At 46.2% G+C, this 26,974-nt stretch overlaps 1 protein-coding gene across 1 annotated transcript in view; it reads left to right on the top strand.

The window, feature by feature from the left end:
* Positions 1–9,313: 9,313 nt before the first annotated feature.
* LOC128343774 (ceramide synthase 4-like) overlaps positions 9,314–26,974 on the top strand; it is a 34,048-nt gene continuing 16,387 nt past the window's right edge. The window contains exons 1-5 of the mRNA XM_053293210.1: positions 9,314–9,414; positions 10,900–11,017; positions 23,346–23,464; positions 24,166–24,223; positions 25,046–25,096. Of these exons, the coding sequence (XP_053149185.1) occupies positions 9,314–9,414; positions 10,900–11,017; positions 23,346–23,464; positions 24,166–24,223; positions 25,046–25,096 (447 nt within the window). The remainder of the gene's footprint in view (positions 9,415–10,899; positions 11,018–23,345; positions 23,465–24,165; positions 24,224–25,045; positions 25,097–26,974) is intronic.

Here is a 26,974-nt window from a genome sequence, read left to right as displayed (position 1 = left end):
CAATTGAGGTGTTAACAAATCTCAGCATTTGCTAGCATGCAACTCTAGGGAGCAAGCACAGCATGAGTATGGGCATAAGCAACCAGGCTGCTCATGGGCTTTCAGTCAGTTTGGGACTGTGGCACGGAGGAGAGGGTTTGATCTTCCGCCCCTGCCACCATCCCCATCTGGGCCAGCTCCTCCCCCCACACTGCCATGGAAAAACAGCTCCGACTGCCAGCCACTCAGGGATGGACAGAGGGATCCTGGCACCTGCAGCAAGGTGGGGGTATTCCCCTTTCAGAGTGACCCCCTAGCAAGTGTTGGAAATGGGGCAGAGGATCGGGAAAAGGCCTCCTCTTATTTCCTCTTGTTTCTTGCCAGCTTTGCATGGAGTGTGGGGAGAGGTGTTGATCAGGGGCCGGGAGCACCTTCCTCATGAGGCAAGGCTACAACACCTGGGGCTTTTTAGTTTCTTTGGCGGGGGGGGAGACGACTGAGAGGCACCATGATAGAGGTCTATAAAATCAGGCATGGCGTGGAGAAAGTGGATAGAGAGGCATTTATTTTTTCTCCCTCTCGCATAACACTAGGACCAGGGGTCATCCCATGAAACTGATTGCCAAGAAATGTACTTGCCCACACAATGTACAATCAGTCTATGGAATTCTCTGCCACAAGATGTGGTGACAGCCAACCACCTGGATGGCTTTAAGAACGGTCCAGATACATTCATGGAGGACTGGACAGGTCTATCAACAGCTATTTGTCTGAGGGCTATAGGCCAACCTCAGAGGCAGGATGCCTGTAAATACCAGGAGAGAGGGCATACTCTCAGTTCTTGCCTGTGGGCTTCCCAGGGGCATCTGGTGGGCCACTGTGTTGTGTAACAGGATGCTGGACTGGATGGGCCTCCTTGGGCCTAATCCAGCAGGGCTCTTCATATGTTCCTATGCTCTTTGCAACACGTGCAAGGGTCCCCAAGAGCTGCTCCAGTGGGGGCAGTAGTTGTCGGGGGCATCTTGTAATTTTATATTACTTTTAATTTTTTGCTGTTGTGAGCTGCCCCAAACAGTATTGTACTGGAGGGTGGGATAGGAAAATAGGAAGCTGCCACATAGTGAGTCAGACCATTGGTCTATCAAGATCAGTACTGTCTTCACAGACTGGCAGCAGCTTCTCCAAGGTTGCAGGCAGGAGTCTCTCTCAGCCCTATTTTCGTGAATGTCCATAATATGTCCAACTTCCTGCAAAAATCCTGGGTTTCGCTTTTCACTCTGCGTTGGCGCAAGTCAGCATGGGGCATACCATGGTGCGGGAAAGGATCTTTCAATGGTAATATCACACAAGTATTAAAAAGAGAACACCCAGACTACTTGAGAGATTTTTTATTCACACTTAAATGGAAGGTTGAACCGGATCTAATTAAAGGATCCTCCTCAGTTAAGCAGCTAAGGAAAACAATTTATGGAGTGATTCTAGAAGTGGGTTTCTTAAAACCTGATTTAGAACGTAAACGCTACAAACACCACACTTCACAGTACTTGTTGCAACCCGATCACCCTATCGCTCTCTTTAAGGAGAAAAAAGTCCCTTTCCATTTATGGGAAACAAGGTGGCTCTTATACCATCAAGTACTACCACTTAATGCAGCTAAGCCATGGCTCCCAGAGGAACAGCAAGAGTGCCCTAAAATCACTTGCAAACAGAAAGCTAGTAAGCTAGGCAAAACATTCAGGGAAACCCACTCACATTTCTTAAAGGAGTGTGTGGTAGCCAAAAGAGTGTGGCAGGGAGTAAGCAAGCTGTTAGAGTGGCCTGATTTGGAAAAACAGACTTGGGAAGAACTAACCTCGGGTTTGAGCGATAGAAGCTCCTTTCGAGGTCCCAGAAAGAAACCTTCAAGGAAACGGGACGGAATGGGTGCCCTCATACTAGGGAATCGGAACGTTCCCCTTCTCGTAATCAGGTTAGTAAACCTGTATGTCATTTATGCAATGCTCCTGCATAGGAATAGGGAGGGAAGACGCGACCAAGAGGTTTACGCAGATGAGTCAGTAAATCTCTTCTGGAAAAGTTTGTATGGTTATGTGCAAAAAGACAAGAGTATCTCTTCTAAACAGCAATGGGACAAATTGTGGAAATGGACGTCGGACGTAACCCCCCTGATTACCTGATGTGCCTTGAAATCCCCCACCCCCGAGTTACAGTACTACCTGCATATATTTCATAACCTTGTGGGTTTCCAAATCCTGGTGTGTAAATCTTTGTAGATATATCGTGTACAAACAACCACTTTGTATATAATTGTGCTTTGGCAACGTACTGTATGCTTTGGTAGTTTGTTGGTTCAATAAAAAAAAACTTGTCCTATTTTTTAAAAAAATCTTGTCCTATCTTGGAGATGCCAGGGAGGGAACTTGAAACCTTCTGCTCTTCCCAGAGCAGCTTCATCCTCTGAGGGGAATATCTTTGGGATATAAATATCATCATCATCAACAACAACAATAATAAAAAATTAATAATACTGGGCTAGATGGACCACTTGTCTGACTCGGTATGCTATGTTCCCATGTTCCTGCTTGTCTGACTTGTTCTTAAAGGGCTTCCCACATGCCAGGCCACATGAAGCATGAATAGAAGTCAACAATGCAAACAATAAAAGGCGAAAAAGCAAGTGTACAATTTGAGCATCACTTGGTCAAAGCGGCTTCCCAGTTTGCTGTGATGTTATCTGCATCTCCCGAGTTGCTTTTTATGAATTTAGATCTCAGCCCAACCTCTCTGGGGCTGGATCCTTCATGCCTGGCTTTGATCTGGATCTGGATCTGCAGCTGTGTTAGTGTGTTGGTCCCTGCATGACAGCATTATCCATCATCCACTCCCTGTTGGAAATTCTCTGTGGTGAGAGAATCCCTTTCTCATTATAGCAGAGTGCACAGAGGCACAACACAGCGGTAGTTTAGTTAGGCATGCGTGTATGCTGAGAGTAAAGTAACCTGGAGCCAATTCATAGTTTCAAATCAATATAAAAGGCATTTATTAAGGAACTCCATTCTAGATAGGAAAGTGAGGATTTAGGATCTCTAATCTATCTATCTAGCTGGATGCAGATGGATTCTGCATCCTCTCTGCACATATGGTGCAGGGAGAGAGGCTTGCCATGTTGCAAGGTAGGAGGCCAGGTAGGGAAGAGAGAGAGAGGAAGGAAGTTTGAATCCCCTAAGAGTAGCAATCTACATTTCAAAGGGATAGCATCAGAGCAGTGGAGAAGGGATGACCAATGTCTTGGCTCTCTAGCCCACTGACCCACTAGTCTGTCCTCCACTGTCTGAGGCAAAGAGACAGCGCAAAGTCCTTTAACTTCCAACACTAAGCAAGGTCTTGGTAAATTGGTGGGTTGTTGTTGTTGTTTGGGGTTTCTTCTTTTTCTTTAACCCCTGCTAACTGGGCAAAGAGGCACCTTTTACTGTGGTGATTCTCTTTATTTAGCAGGGGGAGAGTAACTGGCCCTATCCACCCCCAGCACAGTACTTCCAGTGACTGTTGCTGGTGTGTGTCTTATTTATTTATTTATTTTTAGAATGTGAGCCCATCTCGGGTTTCACCTGGAATGATCAATTGTTGCTTTAAGAGCAAAGTTGCTTGCCAATTCACTTTCACAGCATGAATTCAAAATTCTCCTTCTACTTGTTTCAGAGGATAACGTCTCCACAGCCTTTTCAAAGCTTAGATTGGTGTGGGTTTCCAATTGGCCGATTATACTGCTATAGCTGGGAGGCATGCTCAGGAACAGAGCTTCTAGCCTCTGACTGTCTGAAAATCATTCTCCTGCCTCTCTAAATTGAAAAAAGAAATCTTCCAAAGTTCCCACAAAAGTAGAAAAGCAGTCCCCCTCTTTATATTGGAGATCTTGCATTTTCTTTCGTAAATTAAAGGTGTATGCCCACCCTTTTTTCATATGCAAGGAATCTAGCTTGCTTAGCATTTCCTTTGAGGTTCCAAGATTACAAATAGCAAAAAGGTAATTTTTACTCACAGAAGCTGTAATCAAAGCTTGTGATCTTGCGTCTTTGATGACCCAATTTTGCCTGGCAGTCTTTTCATCATTTGTGGATCCTTCTGGCGGGGGGTCCCCTTCAATAACGTTATGTAGTCCTTCTGCTTTCAGTGCAATCCTCAATCTGGTTTTCCATTCCAGGTAGTTGTCCACATCCAGGATAGTAAGCCTGAGTTTCCCTTCTAGGTATGTAGCCATCCTCACCGGCTCCAAAAGGCAGTTGCTGTAGATTAGCAATTCAAAGTGTCCACGCTAGATCTCAATGGATCTCCTGGAACAAACCTAACTCTCTAGTTGCAGCACACGAAGCTCAAAATACTGGGCTCCCATAACCTGTTGGAAATTCTCTGTGGTGAGAGAATCCCTTTCTCAATATAGCAGAGTGCACAGAGGCACAACACAGTGGTAGATTAGTTAGGCATGCGTGTGTGCTGAGAGTAAAGTAACCTGGAGCCAATTCATAGTTTCAAATCAATATAAAAGGCATTTATTAAGGAACTCCATTCTAGATAGGAAAGTGAGGATTTAGGATCTCTAATCTATCTATCTATCTAGATGCAGATGGATTCTGCATCCTCTCTGCACATTTGGTGCAGGGAGAGGAACTTGCCATGTTGCAAGGTAGGCGGGCAGATAGCAAGAGAGAGAGGAAGAAGGAGGAAGTTGAGTCCCTGAGATTAGCAACCTACATTTCAAAGGGATAGCATCAGAGCAGTGGAGAAGGGATGACCAATGTCTTGACCCTCTAGCCCTCTGACTTACTAGTCTGTCCTCCACTGTCTGAGGCAAAGAGACAGCGCAAAGTCCTTTAACTTTCCAACAAAATGATCCTACGATGTTATGCAGGTCTGTCCGTGGTACACTCTAGAGGGGAAAGGCTGAAAATTCACAGGAGAACCTTCTCAGCATTTCCAGGTCCTGCTGAAGCCACCATTGCTGCCTGCAGAGATGGGATGAAGAAGGGTGTGGTTGTCGTTTTAAGCTCATACACACCATTTTGAGAACTTTTTGTTTAAAAAGTGGCCTATAGATATTCTTAATGATAACTAACCCTAAAAGGCAGGGAGGGCTGATCCAACCACACCATGAACATGGGATGCCCAGAGATTTTGCCTGCAAACAGGCCCATTTGCAAGCAAAGCTATGCCCCCTGCGTCTGACGTCAGACACAGGGGGCGTGGCTGGGACACCAGGCCGGCATCGGGTTTTTTAGCAGATATGATGGGAAGTTGCTGATGAGTCATGCATACCCAGTACTTCCAGCCGAGGAGGGGCAACGGGGCAGCAGAGAGGTACGCTGCCACCCTGAAGGTTTTTCAAAGTAACGAGCTTTGGCGGGGGGGGGGAAGCAGCGGGAGGGGTGCGTGCACCCTCCCCCGCCCTTAAAGAGGCACCCCCTCTGCCTTCGAACTGCAGAGGCGCAGTTCCGTGCACATCCCTATTTGGGAGTGCTCCTGGATGCAAGTCCCACTCTTCTATTTCAGGCTGAGGCAGTGACCAGCAGCGTTTTCCATCAGCTTTGGTTGATACAACAGCTGCATCCATTCCTCGAAGAGAATGAACTTCAAACAGGGGTGCACTCTAGGTCTGATTACTCCAGTGTGCCCTATGTAGGGCTGCCTATACACGTTCGGAAAGGTCAGTTCAAATTTGGCAACCAGATTGGTCTCCGAGGCCATCCCAAGAAACCATAGTGCTCATTTTTTACAACTACTGCACTAGTTTCTGGGCCAGACACAAAGTGCTGGTGAGGACCTTCACAGTTCTAAATGGCTCAGAACCAGTTAACCTAAGGGAACGGCTTCTTCTGCATGAGCCCCACCACTCATTAAGGCCATCTGGGAAGATTTGCCTCCAGCTGCCACTGGCTTGTCTGGTGGTGACAAAGTCCCAGCTGAAATACAAGGCCTAACACTTTTGGTGGCCTTCGAGAGGGCCTCAAAAACGTGTTTTTATCCAGCGGTTGGGTTGTTTTCAAAATCTGCACCAAATCTCCTTATGATCTCCTCCAGCGGTTTCATGTAGATTTTTTTTGGTGGTTTTTTTTTTTAAGCATTGGAGACAGGATGGAGCCCTGGGGGCCTCCATGTAAAAGCTCCCATTTCCAAGAGCAATGGTCTCCCAAGTGACACCCATCTGGAATCTTCCCAAGAAATAGAAATGGAACCATTGCAAGGTAGTGCCTCGTGTTCCCAGATCCACAAGGTGATCCAAAAAAACCAAAAAAACCCATGGTTGATGGTATCGAAAGTAGGGGTGTGCACAAAATGATTTTTTGTGATTCGATTTGTACCCAAATCGAAACACCCCATTTCGATTTGTGTCCGAATCTGACCCATCCGAATCAGCCCAGATTCGATTTGGATCCAAATTTATCCGAATGTGAATCCGAATCGATTTTGATTGGAAAAATGGGTCTTGGGGTCAAAAGAGTGGGGTGGGGTGGTAGTGCCTAATGGGTGGAGGCTACCACCCCAATTTCCCCAAAAAATGGGCAAAGGGTTGATTTAATTTTTTTTTTAAGTTTATGTGTCTTTAAGATTTATTTATTTATTTTATTTTATTTTGCTAGTAGCAGTAGCAAATGAGAGTGGATTCATGGTTTCTCATTGAAAATCTCATATGCAACCATAGAATCTACACTCAGAACACTTCCAAAACAACAGAACCCAGTACACCATGGGTTATCAAGCCATGGGGGTGGTTGGCACCCTATGTTCACTATGCCACCACTCTCTCTGGGCCACCCAAGTGGCCATTCTTCACTATGGGGGGAAAGAGTAAACTTCACTTCAAAAATCAAATAATATTGAGCCCTTTGCCCAATCACTCTGAAACCTAGGTGGTAGCAGGCACCCATTGGGGCACTACCACCCAACCCACTCTTCCCCTTCCAAAATAACATCAACATCACACATCTACAACACCTGCAGAGCTGTGCAAAGAACAAGTTTTGGTCACGCACATTGACATCCCCCCCCCCCGAAATGCAATTTATCCACACACAAGAGTGTGAAACAACAACTAACAACAAACACCACACATAAATTTTTAAATTCAATTGCTGCACCCCCAAAGCCCATGCTCCACTGCTGTACCCCCAAAGCCCATGCTCCACTGCTGCAACCCAGAGCCTGTGCTCCCCTGCTGCAAACCCAAAGCCCCGTGCTCCCCTGCTGCCACCCCAGACCCCGCACTGCGCTCCCCAACCCCAGACCCCGCGCTCCCCTGCTGGCCAATCTGCAGGCTGGAAGGGCCGGAAATTCAAACAGATGTCAAAACTCAAAATGGAGACTGAAGGAGAAAGATTTTTTGTGATTGCAAAATGGAGTTGCAAAACAGCCGAACAACAAAACGTTTTGTATCCGAAACAGGGACGTTTTGTTTTGGCTACAAAATTTTCTGTTTTAAGCATTGGGTGTTTTGTTTTGGCTACAAAACAGCTGAAATGGCCTGTTTTGTGCACAAAACGTTTTGTATCCGAAACGAAACGCACATCCCTAATCGAAAGCCATCCTCCACCCCTGCAGAGGTGGGTTGTGACTGTGAATCCAACCTTGAGCTGATGGCGGCCCATCCATGACAATGGGGCAACCATAAGAGTCCCCGCCCATGGGCCCCTCCCTGATCCCAGCAAAAGACCAGATCAGGCCTATGACAAGCAACAAACAGTCCGGAAATCTGTTTCATATGCCTATAGTTGATTGACTCCTGAGCCGCACCAGACAAGCCAGGCCTGAAGAGACTCTTAGGAGAGCAAAACCCTTTTTTCCCATAAAGAAAAATCTAATAAGTTTGATTCTTGGAGAGAGAAGGATATAGTATGCAAAGTCTAACTATTGGAAAAACAAAACCTAAACCTATTCCAACTCTTACTTTGGAATGGTCCGAGGAAACTTCATGGTTTCAATATTTACAAATTAGTTCTATAGTGCAGAAAGAAATACAAAGACAAGGTGATAAGCTCAGAGATTTAACAGAATTTGAAGTATTAATAATAACCAAAAACATTGATCATTTATTGGGATTGATATACAAGTTGCTGCTGAAATACGATTCAGAAACAGAACAGATTAAAGACTGTATGATTAAGTGGATGCAAAATTTAAACAGGACAATTGATATTCAATCATGGGAACATCCATGGGATGTGAATATAAAATTTACAGCAAATAGCACCCTAAGAGAAAATTGGTACAAAATGTATTTTTGTTGGTACATTACTCCTACAACCATTAGTAAGGGACAGTAATTACTCGGGAGACTGTTCGAAATGCAAGAATCATGCTGGGACATTCTATCATATGTGGTGGACTTGTGGCAAAGCACAACAATTTGCGGGGGGAAACTCACTTTAAGGTGCAACAAATTCTAAATATAAACAAGCGCATCATTTCTATCTCTTTATAATACCTGATGTGAGGGGGAAGGTTGGCAAAGGGTGGAAGTGGAACTTTGGATTGTCAGATGTATAATGTCATATGTAACCACTGGAAGTTCAAGAGATGACAATGTAACCATGTTCTTTCTTTTTATTTTCTTATAAATAAATGGAAAAAAATTAAAGGAGAGCAGAACACAAAAACTGGCTGTTGAGTCTTGGTGGCAGCAGTGAGACTGGAGGGGGAAGTGGCAGATATAAGTAAAAATAAATAAGAAAGAGCAGGATATAAAGGTAAAAATAAATCAATGAAGTGCATTCAGGTGTGGCCAGTTGTTCATCGGGTCCGGTCACTTTGGCCCAGGAGCTCAAAGAGTGACCTTGGGCCAACCACTGGATCTTCCACCTACCCACCTCACAGGGTTGTTGTGGAGCCAAAACAAAGAGAGGGAAGAACTGTTGGCAACACCCTGAGCTCTTTGGAGAAAGTTGGGGGTTAAAATGTGATAGGAATACCTGATTTGGGTCATCAGCTAAATGTTTAGGGAAGAAATCAGCACCCTTTCGGTTGGCACCCTTGTCTGCTGGCAGTCCTTTGGATTTTGGAGAGGGTGGGGAAGGAATCAGAGATGCATTTTTCCCACCTTTTGATGTCAGTTTTGGCACTTCGGGACTGTTGTGTAAACTCCTGGAAACGCGCCAATGCCTTGGATCCATCTGTGTTCCTTAAAAGCTCATCCCTAAACTTCCAGCTTTCATTTCTCCGTGTCCATTTGCCGGAGAGGCTTCCTTATCTCACCACCTTCTCTTTTCTCCCTAGGATGACACTGCCGTTGACTGCTTGGCTTTGGCAGCATGAATACTGGCTGCCTCCAGGGATCACCTGGGAGGACATGAAAGAGACGGAGGAGACCCGCTACCCTCAGCCCCAGCACCTCCTGGTCAGCCTCCCCGGTGCCCTTCTCCTCATCGGCCTGCGGTTCATCTTTGAAAGGCAAGTCCAGTTCCCTTTCATTGGCTCTGCCCCATAGCAGTTAAAGAGCCTCCAGGTTCAGAGGCAGTGTACCTGGAACACTTTTTGCTAGGGCCAAAGAGTAGAGAGCTGTTTCCTTCATGCCTGGCTTGTGGACTTCCTGGAAACAGCTGGGGGGAAGGAGAGGGTGGACCTGACGGATCTTGGGTCTGATCTAGGAGGCGGTGATGGTCTGGCTAACCTAAACCCCAATTACTGAATAATTACCACACATAGTAAATTTAAATCTTAGAAAGATCTTCTGGTCCTCTTGGCCATGATGTCATTTTTGAATTATCGATCTGATTATTGAGAACTATAAAAGTTCAAATATGATTATATTCAGAATTTCTTCTAAAAATTAAAAAAAAAATCATTATTTACATCTTTCATCCAGCATATTCTGGTGTGAAAAGTAGTGCATCCCGCTAATTTAAGTGGCAGTATTGTTTATGTAAAATTTGGTATCGGTGGTTAATCGGGAAGTATGACTTCATTTTGCATAAACAAACATATTCTCTCTCTTTCTCTCTCTCTCTACACACACACACACACACACACACACACACACACACACACACACACACTGTTTGATGTTTTGAAACTGCCGGATAGCAAAAACCTTGTGCAATCCCCAGCTTATCAACTACAGGAGGACCTCTATGTCTGCACATTCGCGTATCTACGGATTCGCGTATCCACGGTTGGGTAAAAGACACCCAACCTCAGCATATGCAGGGGGAAGTGGTGTGGGGGGGACACACCGGCCTTGCATATCCGCAGGTCACGGGTGGCTGGAAATGATTGCAGAGGTCATTTTCGGCCTCTGTTTTCTGTTTGGGAGCCTCAAAATGGCTCTGGTTTTTTGTTTTGTTTTTAAAGGAAAAACCTATGATTCTTGGGCAATTTCCAGGGCACAGTTCAACTCAGGGGACTAGCAAGCACTGTAAGGCACTTTCCCCACAATTCCTCCCCCCCTAAAAAATTTGATTGATTTTTGGTCATTTTCAATTATTTTGCCGACGACTGGGAGCCTAACACCTGCAATCCCATAGCCCCCAATGACTTGATATTCGCAGTTTCCTTATCCACAGTTGCAGCCAGGAACGGAGCTCCTACGAATATCGAGGTCCTCCTGCACCTGGAAGTTCTGTTAGCATAAGCTCTACACTAATTCCAATCGTGTAGAGAAACTAGCTGTGGTGCTGCACTCTGCACATGCTCAGAGGCACCTGTTCCTGCTTCACATGTTCAGAAACCAGTGTGCCGAAACTGTTTCTCAAAAAGGTTATTTTTGTGATGGCTCTAGTGGGGAGGCAAAAGCTATTCACATATGCTCAGAGACAGTCTTTTCTCTGCGCTGGCACCACGTGTCTGGTGGCTAAGTTCTGCCAGAGAAAACAGGCATCGGGCCTAGACCTATCCAGAGAGTGCCCCGTTGCTGACCCTCTTTCTTCTCTCTTGAAGGTTCGTAGCTGTGCCCCTGAGCCAAAAGATGGGGCTGAAGGAGAAGCTGCTAAGGAAAGCTTCTCCCAACCCTGTGCTGGAGGCTTTCTACGCTGCACACCACAGGAGCCCCAAAGAGGTGAGCTCACCCACCCACCCACACCCTGCAAGGCCCTGCTCTTCCCCTGGGGGGAGTCTGGGGGTTCAGCATGGTCAGCCCTCCTATTTAACCCACAATAGAGATCGGGAGAGCAGCATGGTTTCTGATATTAGGGGATGGTTTTGTATCCTCTCTGCATGCAGCAGCAGAAATCACTGGCAATAACGGAGGGGGAAATATCCATTAAACATTAACATGTCTGGTTGAAAGAGTATTTGTGGTGTCTTGAATCCTAAACCTCATGTTACAATACATCCAGCTGGGAGGGAACTATTTTCTAACGTTTCAAAGCTTTAAAAAAGCCGTCTTCCAAGTTTCCGTTCAAAGTTTTGAACTGGAACCAAAATAATCTCTTCTCCAAGACACATTCGAGGGTGGGGCGGAATGGTGTGGGGCTATCCTATATAATAAAAGGCTAAGTGAGTGGCCGTGGCCTTGGAACGCTCGGGATCTGCGTCCCTGCCTCCTTGGGCTGTTCTGGGCCTGCGCGAAGCGCAGGTCCAGAACAGCCCAAGGGACACAGGACCGCAGACACCAGTGTCCCAAAGCCACGGGCGGCCATTAGCCAGCAAACACCCGACCTCTCGCCGCGGCCCCACGGCCGCCCATTACGGGCCAATCGCTGCCCGCCCGCCCGCCACCACCGTCCCGGACCCACCGGCGGCCATTTCGGCAAAATCCCTGGTCCTCTTTTCAAGCCCCCACGGGCGGCCACTTCAATCCAAATGTTGCCGCTGGCGCCCCGCCCGCCCTCCTTCCCGACTCCTGCGTCCCCGGTCCTCCTTTCGCAGCCCCACGGGCGGCCATTTCCACCCAAATACTGCCGATGGCCGCCCGCCCTCCCTCCCGAGTCCTCCTCCCTCCCTCCCGAGTCCTCCTTACCCTGGCCATGTCCGTCGGGCTGAAAGCTACTGCATTAAAGAGAAAAAGAGGAGCTCGCAAGCAGAGCTCCTCTCTTTGCAACGGCTCTGTCCGAACTGACACTCTGGCCGTGAAGGACGCAATAGGCGTCCTTTGCGTCCAAACTGACAGTACGGGCAGAGGCTTTGCAAGAGAGAGGAGCTCTGCTTGCGAGCACCTCTCTCCCACTGACATGAGGCAGTTCTTGGGAGAAGGACTCTCCTCATGGGAGGGCGGCCGGGAAGACAGTGGTGACGGCTCCGTGGGCCAATTGCGCCCGGAAAAATATTCCAGACCTTCGGAGGAAGGGCGGCCGGGAGGGCAGCGGAGCAGGCGGCAACGGCACCATTTCCATGGGACGATCTGGACTTTAATACTGTGGGGAGGGGGGTGGGGGGAGTACCACACAAGCACACACACACCCTTTGCTTAATTATTTACTATTTGTGAAGATGACTGTAATTGTTCAAAATTATAGAACTTTCCAATACTACTTTGCATACTGCGCAGAGATCCACAGCTCTGAGATGTGCATGTACTGCTTGCAAGCCACTCCAAAGTGCAACCACTCTGGGGCCACTAAGCAGTGCATAATTCTAATTGTGATGGTACTCTCATTTTTCCCAATGGGTGTGCAAAACAAAGACAGAGAGAAAGAGAGAGAGAGAGACAGACGGACAAAAAAATAGACAGACAGCAAAAGACAAAACAAGGAATGAGGGAGGGAGACAGAACAATAGAGAAAAGAAAAGAAATAAAGAAGGAAAAACAGAGAAAAGAGAGAGATGGGAAAGAAAAGAACAAAATAAAGAGAGAGGAAGGGAAAATAAGAGAGATAAAAGTGAAGAACAAAGGGGAAAAACAAAAGATAGAAAAAGAGAAAAAGGAAAACACACACACACACAAACCCCACAGAACACACCCATTATAGAAAGAAGAGAGAAAAAGATAACGAAGAGAATAAAACATATAAAAAACAAAACAAAAAAAATATAGAAGGAAAAGGAGAACAAGAAAAGGAAGGAAAGGAGAGAAAGGAAGAGAGACAGGGACAAAAAAAAAAGCAATAGAAAGGAAGAATGCTTAAGGGGGGGGGGAGCTAGCGCCCGTTATTATAACGGGCTTAAAAATACTAGTTTTCTAATGTTTCAGAACTTTAAAAAGCCACCGGCTAAATCTTCAGTTCAACGTATCGCCAAAACAACCTTTGCTCCTGCAAAGCATTTCCTAACTTTTCCGCTTAGAACAGTGGCACTGATGTCATGTGATGTGCTGTACAGAAGCCAATTTGCTGGCAATTTGCACCATTTGTGGTCAGCTGACCTTGATCATAAAGCACCATGCCCACTTGGAAATGCACCATTTCCTACTGTAGAGAACAGTGGGTTTTTGAGATGAAAATCAGAATTGCTCAGATGACTTGCTGAGATGACAGAAATCTGGCATGTCCCTTTTTTATCTGTCATAAGAACAGAGGAACTGTCCTGCTGGATCAGGCCCAAGAAAGCCCATTGAGTCCAGCATCCTGTTTCACTCAGTGGCCCACCAGATACCTCTGAGAAGCCCACAGGCAGGAGGTGAGGGCATGTCCTCTCTCTTGCTGTTGCTCCCCTGCAACTGGTCTTGAGAGGCCTCAGGCCTCAGGGGCGGAACCAGGGTGGGGCAGCCAGGGCACGTGCCCTAGGCACCACTTGAGGGGGGCGCAATTGCCGTGCCCCACCACGCCCCCTCCCACCACCAAAAATTTCCTTTTCCAAAAAAAAAAAAAAAAATTCCCCCAAAACACCTTTTTTAACAAGAAGCCAGCGGGCGCCACCGCCGGGCAGGGCACTGCCACTGTCTCTGGGCACCCCCTAACCCACAGCACCACTCACCCCATGCTCCCCACTCACTCAGTGAGGTGGCAGGCGGGCACTCCCATTGGCGGGTGGGAGAGCATGCGCCCCTGCCGATTGGGCAGCGGGCTGCTCACCCCCCCCCCACCGCCGGTCATTTGTAGCTGCACACCCAACACGCATGCCTGTAGCACGACCACGTGCATTGGGACCTAGGTCAGGAGGGACTAGCAGTAGTGGGAAGCAAGTTGCTGCTGCTGCTGCTGGGCGTTAGTGTGCTACGTGTATGCTGTCCTTCATCTCTGTGCTACAGCTGGCTGGTTGACTTACTCGTTCATCCCCCACCCCCCGTTGCCCTCCACCACACTGCCTGCAAACTGAGCAAAGCAAGAAGTAAGTGTGGATCTTCTGGCCATCTTCTTCCTCCATCCTGCTCAGAAGCCCGGGACCTCTCTGAGGGAGGGGCAGATTTCCGGGCAGGTCGAATGCAGCAGCTCTAGGAATCTCCTCTCCCCTGTTGCAAACACATTTTCCATGCCTGCTTCTTTTGCTCGTTTTCCCCACTTTAGCCTAAGAATAAACGGGAGGTAACTGCTAACAAAGTCCAGTTTCCATGTGGCATCTCACATTCTCTTCTGTATCCTGTTCTTCCTCCTTACAACAACCCTGCGAGGCAGGCCAAATCATTTGAGTGGCAGGCTCTGTGTCACCCAGCAAGTGTCATGGCTGAATGAGGGTCTGGACTCGGGTTTCCCCGGTCCTAGTCCAGCACTCTAACCACTGCACCACGTTGGCTGACAATCATACTTACAGGCCTTTGTCAGGGCAATCAATCTCCATCCAGTATACCTGACTTCATTCTCCATAAAGGGGTGATTCGTCAGTAACATCTGGCTTTGGGAACTTCATCTAGGTCACATGTAGATAGTTGTGGTGTTCCAGTTCTCCATCTTTAGCCTCATAACTTAGCAAGTGACCAATGAGTAAGGGTTTGGGGTTTGACATCTTTGTAGGGTAACAATATCTTCTGGGAAAAACCTATATAAGAAAGAAACCGTCCATGCCCCCAGGCAAAATGCTATACCTTGTTGAAATAGGATTGAGACTTCCGGACGAGGCCTAATGTCTAATGAAGCAAATCAAAGTGTCTCTTTTTTCAGGCCTCTTTAGTAAAAGGTGTTATCAGAAAAATTGTCCATAATCTTGCAGAGGGGTGAAACCTGTGATAATAAAGTCAAGTCTCTCATCAGGAGCTGTGAAAACAGGGTATGGGTTTCACAGTAACACACAAAGCTTGATCCTTTCAAACTGGGAAGTCTTCTAGGTAAATTGCAAATCGGTACTTTGGAACTCCCTTCCACTTGCAGGAGTGGCAAAACAAAATTCCTTTCATCAAATCTCATGTCTGGGATCTGGAATTTTAAGATTCAGCTACTGTGAAGGCAAAGCAGGGCTAGTGGATGAGACAAATTTAAAAATTTAAACCTTAGACCATTTGATCATTAGCTCTCAGTTTACATCAAAATCAGCTAGCAGAAATATTGCATAGATTTTGCAAAAACATGACAGTAATACAATTAAACTAATTTATCTTAAAATCCATTTTTCCTTCTCACCCACAATTAACTGGCTGGAACACAAACTGCTTTACAGAGAACCTCTTTTCCCCTCCCATCTGGAAATGGACGGAGTTGTCATTGTTCATCAGAGATCAGCTCTCAGTTGTGAGAAAGAATTTGAAAGGGAAACTTCCGGTTTAGGGAAAGGTTTTGAGCTCACAGAAAAAAGATAGACCATGTCAAGGAAATCAGTAAACATAACATATAAAGGCTTATGATACTCAGTAGTGGCAGAAATATCACAATCAACTTGATAGAAGAATGAATGAAATAGAGCTTGCTCCTATGCCTAATGCATTCAGCCAGCCATAAGCAGCACTTTTGCAGAGGTGGAAAGATTCAGCCCTCCAGTTGGCCAGCTGGGACTCTTGCTCCCCCTGTTGCTCAGGCCATGACCAATTTTATGTTCAATTAATATAATAACTGCTAATTTTGGAATTCAATGTCAGAGCAAGTTTGGTCTGGAACAGTTTACAGGAAAAGACATGTCACTAGAATAAATAAATTCACAAATACAACAGAAACCTCATCTTCACAGAGATGAGTTAAGATTGATGGGTGTTGGAGAGCTTTGGGCTCCCGCTCAGAAACATGCACACACACACACACACACACACACACACACACACACACACACAGAGGCTTGTCTATTTCACAGAACAAAGGACTAAACAAAAGAAATTTCATATGAGTCACAAAGAATTTTATAACATTTTTAAAATGTTAGCCATAAACTCAGTTAAGAAAGTAGCTTAAACAGAACAGCTTACCACAGTCATCCATAAAACAATCTGTAATTCCATATTAAACATGGAGTTTCTTTGGTTTTCTAAACACATCAGTTGGAGGAGATGGGCGTTGGAAGAGCAAGCAGGGTGGGACAGAGACCTGCTGCCAGGGCGGGGTGGGGGGGCTCAACAGCAGAGCAGATGTTTACTTGGACTAAAGTCTTGAAGGAGAGAGCTTTCTTCCCTTTAAAAATCTTGTTTATTCCAGCTCTCTTTGGATTTCCCCCCTGAACATGTTTCTTTCTCTGGAAGCTCCTCCTCTTCCTCCTTCCACTCCACAACACACATTACATTCGTTAAAACAACAACAACAACATCCTCTTTCCCACATGTAGCTCCTCTGTTTCCCATACCCCTGCTTTTTTCCCCTTTTCCATTTTAAAACGGAAGCCCTCTCCCTGCCTGCCTGCCTGCCTGCCTCATGGTCCCTCTTGCTTCCTCTTGCTCTGGGTCGGTTGCCGGCTGCTTTGTTTACCACCACTTCCTCCTCCCCAGCAAGAACCTCCTCACATAGGAGATAAGGAAAGAGGCGCTATTTCTAGCAGCTCCGTTTCCCACCAATGTCACGCCTTTAGACCAGGGGACTCGAGCTTGCTCGTCCGTTGCTTGCAATTCCGGGGCTTGAGCGCTTTCCCAAGTTCTGAACCCCGAAGGAATAACTTTTTGGGGTATACATCTTGCTCCCCATTTCTGGACCTCTTCCTCCCACCCTCTTTCTCCACTCCCTTCCCCCACCTTTCCTCACTGTTCGGAGATGAAATTAGTCCCGGTCCACATCCTCTGGAGCAGGGTTTCTCAACGTGTGGGTCCCCAGATGTTATCGGACTTCAACTCCCATAATCCCCAGCCCCAGTGGCCTTTGGTTGGGAATTATGGGAGCTGAAGTCCATTTACATCTGGGGACCCACATATTGAGAATCCCTGCTTTGGAGGAACCTGTTTGGTTGCATTTCAATGAAACATTACAGGAGGGAAAGGGAAGTATTATATGCCTGCACTCCACTTTCTTCCCCTTTAATCCCCGAGTGTCAGTATTTACAACCCCATCTAGCACCTTGCTTAACATCTCATGAGGCAGCACACTTTGCATTTATTTTGAGTTAATGCGACCTTTTAAAGCTGCATTCACACACACACACACACACACACACACACACACACACACAGAGGCTTGTCTATTTCACAGAACAAAGGACTAAACAAAAGAAATTTCATATGAGTCACAAAGAATTTTATAACATTTTTAAAATGTTAGCCATAAACTCAGTTAAGAAAGTAGCTTAAACAGAACAGCTTACCACAGTCATCCATAAAACAATCTGTAATTCCATATTAGCTTTCCACATCACAACTTACAACTTACAGGTGCTTTTCAATCAATTTTCTTTTTGTTTTGTTAACAACTTCAAACCAAAATCCTTTCACGTCTCCTTCTAGTCTTTTCTCTGCAATTCCCTGCACAGAACTTCAACATATGCATTCCTTCAAACTCCATTTTCTTTCCTCCTTTCCAACTGCAAGCAGTTGAAGAGAGAGAGAGAAAAGAAAAAGAGAACAAAAGCAGCCTTTTGTTCGGAGAAACTTTTTGCAGCAAGAACAGTGTTATCTTTTGGCTTCCTTACAGTAGCAGCAAGAATTTAGACTGTTTGCAACACAAGAGCAGCTAGCAGCTGTTTGAGCTTGGAAAGAGAACACAGACAACATGATTTTAGCAAAAGGCAATCATTCGGGGGTTTCTTTGGTAGGCCTGTGCATATTGGTGTTATTAAAATTTACCGGTATGTGTATAAAATAAAAGCAATTGCAAAAGGATGTTACTGAGCTCATGATATGTCCAAACTTCCATACTGAGGCGTTTTAAAACTCTCATTCTGAGGGCGCCTCCCCCTCCCGTGAGAATCATCCAATTTTTCAACATGCATTCTAAAGGTGTACATGAAGCCCGTTCAGATTTTGTGTACTTGCTATTTCTACTCCCCATAGCGCCCCCCATTTCGTCCCTGCACGGACTTCGTTTGCCCCTTCACGGGCTGCAATTTCCCCTCGCCCCTGCGCGGACCGGGTACTCACCAAAAGACGTCTCTGGATTTCACTCTCTCTGTCTCACTCACTCACTCTGTTCACACTTTCATTCACTCTTGCCTCGATTCCCAGATGTGGCATGTTTATAACAACTGGCATGTCTCGGGGCTATGAGAATCCTCCACAGACAAAACGCTGTGGGGCGCGCTGGATTTCATCGTCCCGTGACAGGTCAGACTGTCCACCCAGAGGTCACATCCGACTCTCACGGCACCAAATTGATGTGAATTCGGTTCGTCCCTGGGTCCGCCTTCAGCCAATCAAACAGACTCAGTAGGAATTCTTTAGAGGCTTTTATTGCACTGCAGTTGCAAGGTATTCAACGGCTAATTGCTCCACATTGAATACAAATAAGTTACAGCTGAGGTTCTTCTTTTATACAATCAACAAAATGGATGCTGACACCCTAGACATAGTATACGTGGCAATAAAATGGTGGACTAAGTATCTAGTACGCATGCGAATGATTCATTGTTCATCTGGTGCTTACTCCTTATTTGGTGAAATCCTGTTTTCTTAACTGTCAGCAAAGAACAGTGAGAACCTTGTGAGAACCAAGTTTCTTAGATACAATTTAGTGGTGAGAGATGACGACATTGATCATGAGAGACCGTGATGTCCCTGAGCTGGGCTGGGGTTACTTTGAGTTAGAATGTGGTATTCTGGGCAAACATGGAGTTTCTTTGGTTTTCTAAACACATCAGTTGGAGGAGATGGGCGTTGGAAGAGCAAGCAGGGTGGGACAGAGACCTGCTGCCAGGGTGGGGTGGGGGGGCGCAACAGCAGAGCAGATGTTTACTTGGACTAAAGTCTTGAAGGAGAGAGCTTTCTTCCCTTTAAAAATCTTGTTTATTCCAGCTCTCTTTGGATTTCCCCCCTGAACATGTTTCTTTCTCTGGAAGCTCCTCCTCTTCCTCCTTCCACTCCACAACACACATTACATTCGTTAAAACAACAACAACAACATCCTCTTTCCCACATGTAGCTCCTCTGTTTCCCATACCCCTGCTTTTTTCCCCTTTTCCATTTTAAAACGGAAGCCCTCTCCCTGCCTGCCTGCCTGCCTGCCTGCCTGCCTCATGGTCCCTCTTGCTTCCTCTTGCTCTGGGTCGGTTGCCGGCTGCTTTGTTTACCACCACTTCCTCCTCCCCAGCAAGAACCTCCTCACATAGGAGATAAGGAAAGAGGCGCTATTTCTAGCAGCTCCGTCTCCCACCAATGTCACGCCTTTAGACCAGGGGACTCGAGCTTGCTCGTCCGTTGCTTGCAATTCCGGGGCTTGAGCGCTTTCCCAAGTTCTGAACCCCGAAGGAATAACTTTTGGGGGTATGCATCTTGCTCCCCATTTCTGGACCTCTTCCTCCCACCCTCTTTCTCCACTCCCTTCCCCCACCTTTCCTCACTGTTCGGAGATGAAATTAGTCCCGGTCCACATCCTCTGGAGCAGGGTTTCTCAACGTGTGGGTCCCCAGATGTTATCGGACTTCAACTCCCATAATCCCCAGCCCCAGTGGCCTTTGGTTGGGAATTATGGGAGCTGAAGTCCAATTACATCTGGGGACCCACATGTTGAGAATCCCTGCTTTGGAGGAACCTGTTTGGTTGCATTTCAATGGAACATTACAGGAGGGAAAGGGAAGTTTTATATGCCTGCACTCCACTTTCTTCCCCTTTAATCCCCGAGTGTCAGTATTTACAACCCCATCTAGCACCTTGCTTAACATCTCATGAGGCAGCACACTTTGCATTTATTTTGAGTTAATGCGACCTTTTAAAGCTGCATTCACACACACACACACCTCTTTTTTTTTTTTTTTTTTGCATGTCTGAGCTTGAGCCTTGAAGGGAGGGAGGCTTGTCCTGGTGGCAAATGTTTTTCCTCTCTATCCCTCCACGTTGCTTCTCAGCTCCTAGCGTTTCTCTCCAAACCCTTATAGTTTTGTGTCCTAATTGGTACTGATAATGCTTTTCCTGTCTCCAACTGTTGCTGCTGGAGAAGTGAAAGGAGAAGGGAATTACTGTTGTTGTTCTTTCACCATCATCATCACCATCATCATCATCATTATAATTTATTACAGAAGATACCCACTTGCAGAATCAATGTAGGGAAAGAGAGGGAATTTGCCAGAAGGGAGTTTTGGAAATGTAGTTTGCCCCCATCCAGGGTCCCCAAGAGGTGTAATGGGCAGAGGGAGACCCCGCCTGAGACAGAGATGAGAAGTGATGGAGAAAGAGCTTTGTAGGTGGGGGAGAGGAAGAGGAAAGTGTCAAGGAAGAGCAGGGCTTGGCTCCTGCTCTGGTTAAAGTGTCACTGCCTCCTCCTGCTGCTCACATATTATTAGCACAGACAGGGCAGCTGACTGTGTTAAGTGGGATTCGCTTCCCCAAGAGTCTTGTGTGGTGGCACCTTGGAAATGGCTGCATTGGTTGTGGCATAAGCTTTTGTGCAGCAGTACAACCAGAAAGCAGAGGTGCAACCGGAAAGTGGCTGCATCACACAGAGGAAGGAAAAGAAAGCAAAAACCTGAAAATTGGGCAGTTTTGAAAAAGAGCAGTTTCTTATACTCATTGGACACAACCCCGCAAAAGTTAGTCATAATGGAATTTTTATAATCCCATTGCTTTGTTCTCAGTGGCGCAGCCCAAGTCTAAGCATGTTTACTTGGAAGTAAGCCCTATTGAATTCACATAGTTTAAGGTAAGCACGCATAGGATTGCTGTCTAATGCTGCAATCCTACACATGCTTACTTTGGAGTAAGCCCTCTTGAACATAATGGGACTTACTTTTGAGTAAACAATTTTGCATCAGTGAAAGCAAGGAAGGTGCAGTTACAATTTCCATGTAGTGCCATAATTTGTTAATTAAAAGATTTGTTAATTAACGGGCTTGACTTGTATTTTTGAGCTGATGGTATGGTAAAATTTGGACAGGGGTGCAATTTCAGTGCTTGCCCTAGGCGCTATTTCCCCTAGCTACGCCTCTGTCAGGCCTCTGAGGCTGGAGGTGGCCTATAGCCCCCAGATCAGTAGCCACTGAAAGACTTGTCCTCTCTGAATTTATCTAAACCTCCCTTAAAGCCCTCCAGGTTGTTGGCTGGCACCACATCTTGTGGCAGAGAATTCCATAGGTTAATTATGGGTTGTGTGAAAAAGTACTTGTCCATTGGTTCTCCAACCTCAGTCAAGACAAATGGGGCAGATCAGCTCATCTTCATATGTAAAGGGGAGTGACTAAGGGCAAAGATGAGATGACCCTATAGCCTGTCAACCAAAGGGTTAACCAAAGGCTTCTTTTCATGGAGCAATGAGGGCTCTGCTGCTTCTCTGTCTGAAACACAAACGTAGTCCATCCTGCTCCTCAGCCCATTTGGATATTAACTACCAGAATAATTGGCATATGGCTTCATACTTATTTATTATTTATTATTATTTATTATTAAAACGTTTATAAAACTTTAAACTTTTTTTATATGGCTTCATACTTAATTAATCTTAATAGTTTCCATCAAGTTGCTTTTGCAAAGGCTGTTTAAATACTTCCCCCTCACAGGAGTTATTAGGGAGATTCTAGGGTGTACAATGATACTGTCCATGCAATAATTTAGAAATAGAGACTGTGGAGCATGTACTTTTGGTCTGTGGGTTTTATGTTAATATGAGATAAAATCTCATTTGCTCCTTATTAATATCACAACCTGGTCAATCAACAGGGGCGTATCTAGGGTAGGGCAGGCAGGGCACGGTGCCCCGGGTGCCACTTGAGGGGGGCAACATTTTGTAAATTGTTTTTTAGTGGCTGCCAAAACCAAAATGGCCACCGCACATGGTCAAATGGCCTCTGTGAGGCCCTAGGTCATGCCAGGCCTTGCAGAGGCCATTTGAGCATGCACGGTGGCCATTTTGTTTTCAGCAGCCTTTTTTTTTAAAAAAAAGATTATTTTTTAAAATGGCCACCGCACATGCTCAAATGATCCCTGTGAGGCCCTAGAGGCCAGAGGGGGGACCTTTGAAGACCCCCCCAACAGCCTTTAGGAAGCCCCCTGAAGGGGCTACAAGTAAAAAAAAAATTTAAACTTAATATAATATAAGACACTGTACACATATTCAGATTGACACTATGTACAGAGAATCAGGGCTTGTGAATACTGAGCTGAAGCTTATGAGCTAGGATTGTATTCATTTGCTCTTACTTTGCTTCTTGTGATAAGCGAGTTAAATGTGATGTCTTAATAACATGGCTATTAATGGTGAGTTTGTCTTTGAATCCATGTAAAATCCTTAGTATTAACGCCCACTGGGAGTATCTTGCTCTCTTTCTCTCATTTTAACTGTCTTTCTGAAAGACTAGAATATATTCCAAGCAGTGACACAGTTTACTCTGCATATTCTTTAATTATTTTCCAGAGTATCTGGGAAAAGTCCAATTCTCCATTTAATTTTAAAACTTATGTAATAGTGATGCTACAATGCATAGTAGAGAATTAGACAGGCACTTCTTTTTAGTTTTCCAAGTACACCTCCACATAGTATGTGGCTATTTCATGAGCCCCAGCATACTGAAAGTTGTCTTTTTCCAGCCCTTTTTGGTCTGGCTATGTTCACTGCTAAATAGCTTTTGAAAGATTAAAAGATTAACGAGCTTGACTTGTATTTTTCAGCTGATATTATGGTAAAGTTATCTGAAAGATGGGTGTCAGATGTTTGGACAGGGGGCACAATTTCAGTGTTTGCCCTAGGCACTATTTTCCCCAGATACGCCTCTATCGATCAGTTCAGGTATATGCAGAATTCCTTTTGTCTGACTCCAGGTCTGAGGTAACTCTTGCTGTAGCTAAATTCTTAGCAGCTGTGATTAAACATAGGAGGAAATTGCTATCTTAAGTGTCTGTTTTGTATTTCAATGGTATATCAAATTGCTGTTATTCTTTTGTTGTTTCTTGTTCTCTTGCTGTATTTTGAGTCTTTTGACTGTAATAAAAACTACTACTACTACTACTGCTACTACTACTACCACCACCACAAAGGGCTCCATGGATGTGTGCCGTGATTCCTCTCACCTTTGCTTCTGTTTTCTTTCTGCAGGGCGAGCTCAGTGGTCTGGCCAAGCAGTGTGACCTGCAGCCCAGGCAAGTGGAGAGGTGGTTTCGGTGCCGTCGGAATCAGGACCAGCCGAGCCTGACGAAAAAGTTCTGTGTAGCCAGGTGACCAGGGAGAGGGGCAGACCGCTTTCCTTTGAACTGGAACAAAAGGAATTTGGGGGATGTAGGGGGTGGGATAAGTTCCACTCTGGAGTTCTTAGAGTTTACATTTGCATTTGTCCATTCAAAAATGCAAAGATTCAACAGGTCCTCTTTGGCAGCAATGAACTGTGCAACATAAGAAGCTTTCGAGCAAATTCCAAGCACAAGTTGAGTCATGCTCCACACACTCCTGCAGGCCTCAGTCTTTCTTCCCACCCTGAATTCATGCTATGTGTAGATAGAGAGCAGAGTCCTTGCGTGATATTTACAGCTCCACCTGCTGGACAGCACTTGTATTTCATGAAGAACCACCATTTATCCAAAAAGCAGTTCTTCATGGAATGCAAGAGGTAGCCAGGAGGTGGCGCTCCAAAAGTCACACAAGGGCCCTGCTTTGTTTTTGAACACAGTATAAATTTGAACTCTGAAGGCTTACAGGTGTGTCGGGAGGGTATCTTTGAAACTGCACAGCTAAATCTATTGCCAACTGGAAGGAGCCCTAATGTTCTGAAAGCGGGGGGGAGTTCTTCTTCCTTGTAATAGTTTCCAGAGCAAAACAACACTTGCTGTGCATTTGCTGTGGTCTGCACACACACCTTTTCCCTCGAACCTCCCCCAACCCCAAACCTTGATCTATGTTCTGTGTGTTTGTTTCCCCCCAGCTGCAGAGCCACCTTTTATTTAACGGCTTTCTGCATAGGCCTGGCCACCTTATATGATGTGAGTATGAAGATCCTGCCCTATTTTAAATTAGCCATTACCAAATGACAACCAGCAGAATTGCATCCCTGGATAGACTTCCCTGTGCTTGGGGGGTTCCCTGTTTGAATAGAAGAAGAGAGGAGGGGTAGTCTGGCGGAGAGCAAAGGCATCTGGCAAGTTACCCGAGGGATACAAGGGAACGGGGCCATATGCAGGAGGTCCCAGGTTCACTCCTTGGCAGCATCTCCAGGTAGTGCTGGACCAGGTCTGCTCAACTTTGACCCTTCTGCAGATGTTGGCCTACAGCTCCCATGATCCTCGGCTATTGGCCCCTATGGCTGGGGATTATGGGAGTCGTAGTCCAAAAACAGCTGGGGGGGGGCTAAGGTGAACAGGCCTGGTTTAGACACAACTGAGCTAGATGGACCAATGACTCAGCAGAAGACAGCTTCCTGTGTTCCTGAGCCAGCGTGGTGTAGTGGTTAGAGTGCTGGACTAGGACTGGGGAGACCCAAGTTCAAATCCCCATTCAGCCATGAGACTTGCTGGGTGACTCTGGGCCAGTCACTTCTCTCTCAGCCTAACCTACTTCACAGGGTTGTGGTGAGGAGAAACTTAAGTATGTAGTACACGTTCTGGGCTCCCTGGAGGAAGAGTGGGGTATAAATGTAAATAAATAAATAATAAATAAATAAATCCCTGCATAGTGCTTCTGTGGGCCAAGTCTGCTTTTTGCCCAGAGGCCCTCCGTCCGATTTTTGATGCTGCCATAAAATTGGCATCTCCTATAGTGTGTGTTTGGACCATGCACACTTCTTAAGAGATTGTGTCTCCTTGCAGAAACCCTGGTTCTGGGATCATCGTGAGTGCTGGACCGGGTACCCGCAGCAGGTACGTAACTGAGCAAAGCCGAAGATCAGGAGTAAGATCAGGAGTGAGCAACCTGGGCTTACTGGCTGTTTTGGAACTACAACTCCCATTATCCCCAGCTGCAGTTTAGTGGGAGTTGTAGTTCAGCAACAGCTGACGAGACCAGGTCGCCTACCCCTGCCCTAAGATGACCCAAACTCATCATTCTCACACCCAAACACCTAACGTGACATTAATGTGGGTCTGACCTTTTCACAGGCAAACATGGCTGGGAACTTAAAAACCCAGAATTCCCCCTCTTCCTTTAAAATTCTAATTCTCGACTGCTGGGTGAGGACACCTCATGTGGGTCATCCTCCCAGGACACCCCAGAGGCAGGACAAACCAATTAAGCAAAGCCTTTAAGAGGCAGTGGAGGATAGCCCCTTCCGTTTTATTTTTAGTTTGTCCTGCTAAAGCTCCGGAGCGTTCAAGCTCCCCTCACTTCTTGCTTCCCTCTGTTTTCTCCTTCAGCTATTTGCCTCAGCTTACCTTATCTTCCTTACTCTTCCTCAGTCTTCTCTTCATAAAAATATTTTTAAAAACCCTTATCCTTTCCCCTTTCTTTCTCCTTCCTATCATCCTCCCTCCTATGGAGTCGGCATTCTTAACGTTCAGATCCCAACGCGGGAGGAAACTATGGCCCTGCTGCAAGCCAGTAAGCCCCAACACCACCGCAGTAGAGAGGTTTACGGGTGCTCACCTAACTGAAATTGAGCATGCGTAAAAGTGCAACTATTCCAAATCCCCCTTCGGTGGGAGGAAAGCCGCCAAATCATTGTTCTGTTTGAGGATATCCTGGACTCCTCAGTGGGCCTTCAAAGCCCTCATTTGCCTTGAGTGCCCCCTACAAAGCGGCCTTGAGAAATCTGCAGCCAGGGCACTTTCCAAATTGCACCCTACAACAGGGTCACGATGAATCTCTGAAGTGTGCTTCCACACTTCCTGTGTTGTGACATTGCAGTCCCTACACTGGCAGCAGGATACTGTTCATATTTCCAATGCCTTGCTTCAAATTTAGTCGCTGTGATATAGTGCTATGACGTTGTATATCCTGCGTAAAGAAGTTGCTGTTTTGGGGGGTTGTTAGTTTTCACAAGACTGCTCCCCCTGCTGGGCACTTTGCTATTTACGTTTTGAAAGTGATTTGCTTGAATGGAAGCATTTTGCTACTGTTGAGAGGCTAACTGGAAAGCGCCCAGCCAGCAGCAAAAATACTGAGCCCCCGAGCACACCACTGACTGTAGAAGGAAAAGGAGAAGCAATGCCGGGCAGGTCCAACCCAACACCAGAGGACCCTGTTCTTATGCTGGCTCTACCCCCGCCTTCGAATCCAGGGGGCCTGACACGTGATGAAGGTGGTGAGGATCCAAACGCCCACCACCACCACCACTCCATGGACTCTGGACAATAAAGACAACGATAATGTTCTTTAGCGGCACCACCACCCACTAAACCAGTCATGCCGGGACCAATGAGTCGAGGGCCATCTGGCCCCACTATTCCAAATACGCCCCAAGTACCTATTAATCCAATGCCACCCACCTCCACTGGTGAGGTCCCTGAGGCTTGGGAATCTTGGTTCTCTAACATGCTGAAGAGCAACACAAGCCTAAGAAATCCTCCAAAAAGCGCCATAGGCCTAGGGAGGTGTCGTCTTCCTCAGCCACTTCATCATCTTCATCAGAGAGTTCCCTTAAAATGACAAAAAAGAATCATAAGCAGAAGAAATGGAAAAGATACAAAAAGACCCCCCCCCAAAAAAACCCTTTAAAAAACCATTCAAGGCATAGGCCTAAAAGGCCAGCTTCCCCTCACTCCTCGGCTGTCTCGGAATATGACTCTCCAGACCCTCACCCG

The sequence above is a fragment of the Hemicordylus capensis genome, chromosome 2 (assembly GCF_027244095.1).
Source record: "Hemicordylus capensis ecotype Gifberg chromosome 2, rHemCap1.1.pri, whole genome shotgun sequence".
In the NCBI taxonomy this organism is placed as follows: Eukaryota; Metazoa; Chordata; class Lepidosauria; order Squamata; family Cordylidae; genus Hemicordylus; species Hemicordylus capensis.
Note: the sequence above shows the minus strand (reverse complement) of the source record. Positions and strands in the feature narration are given on the sequence as shown.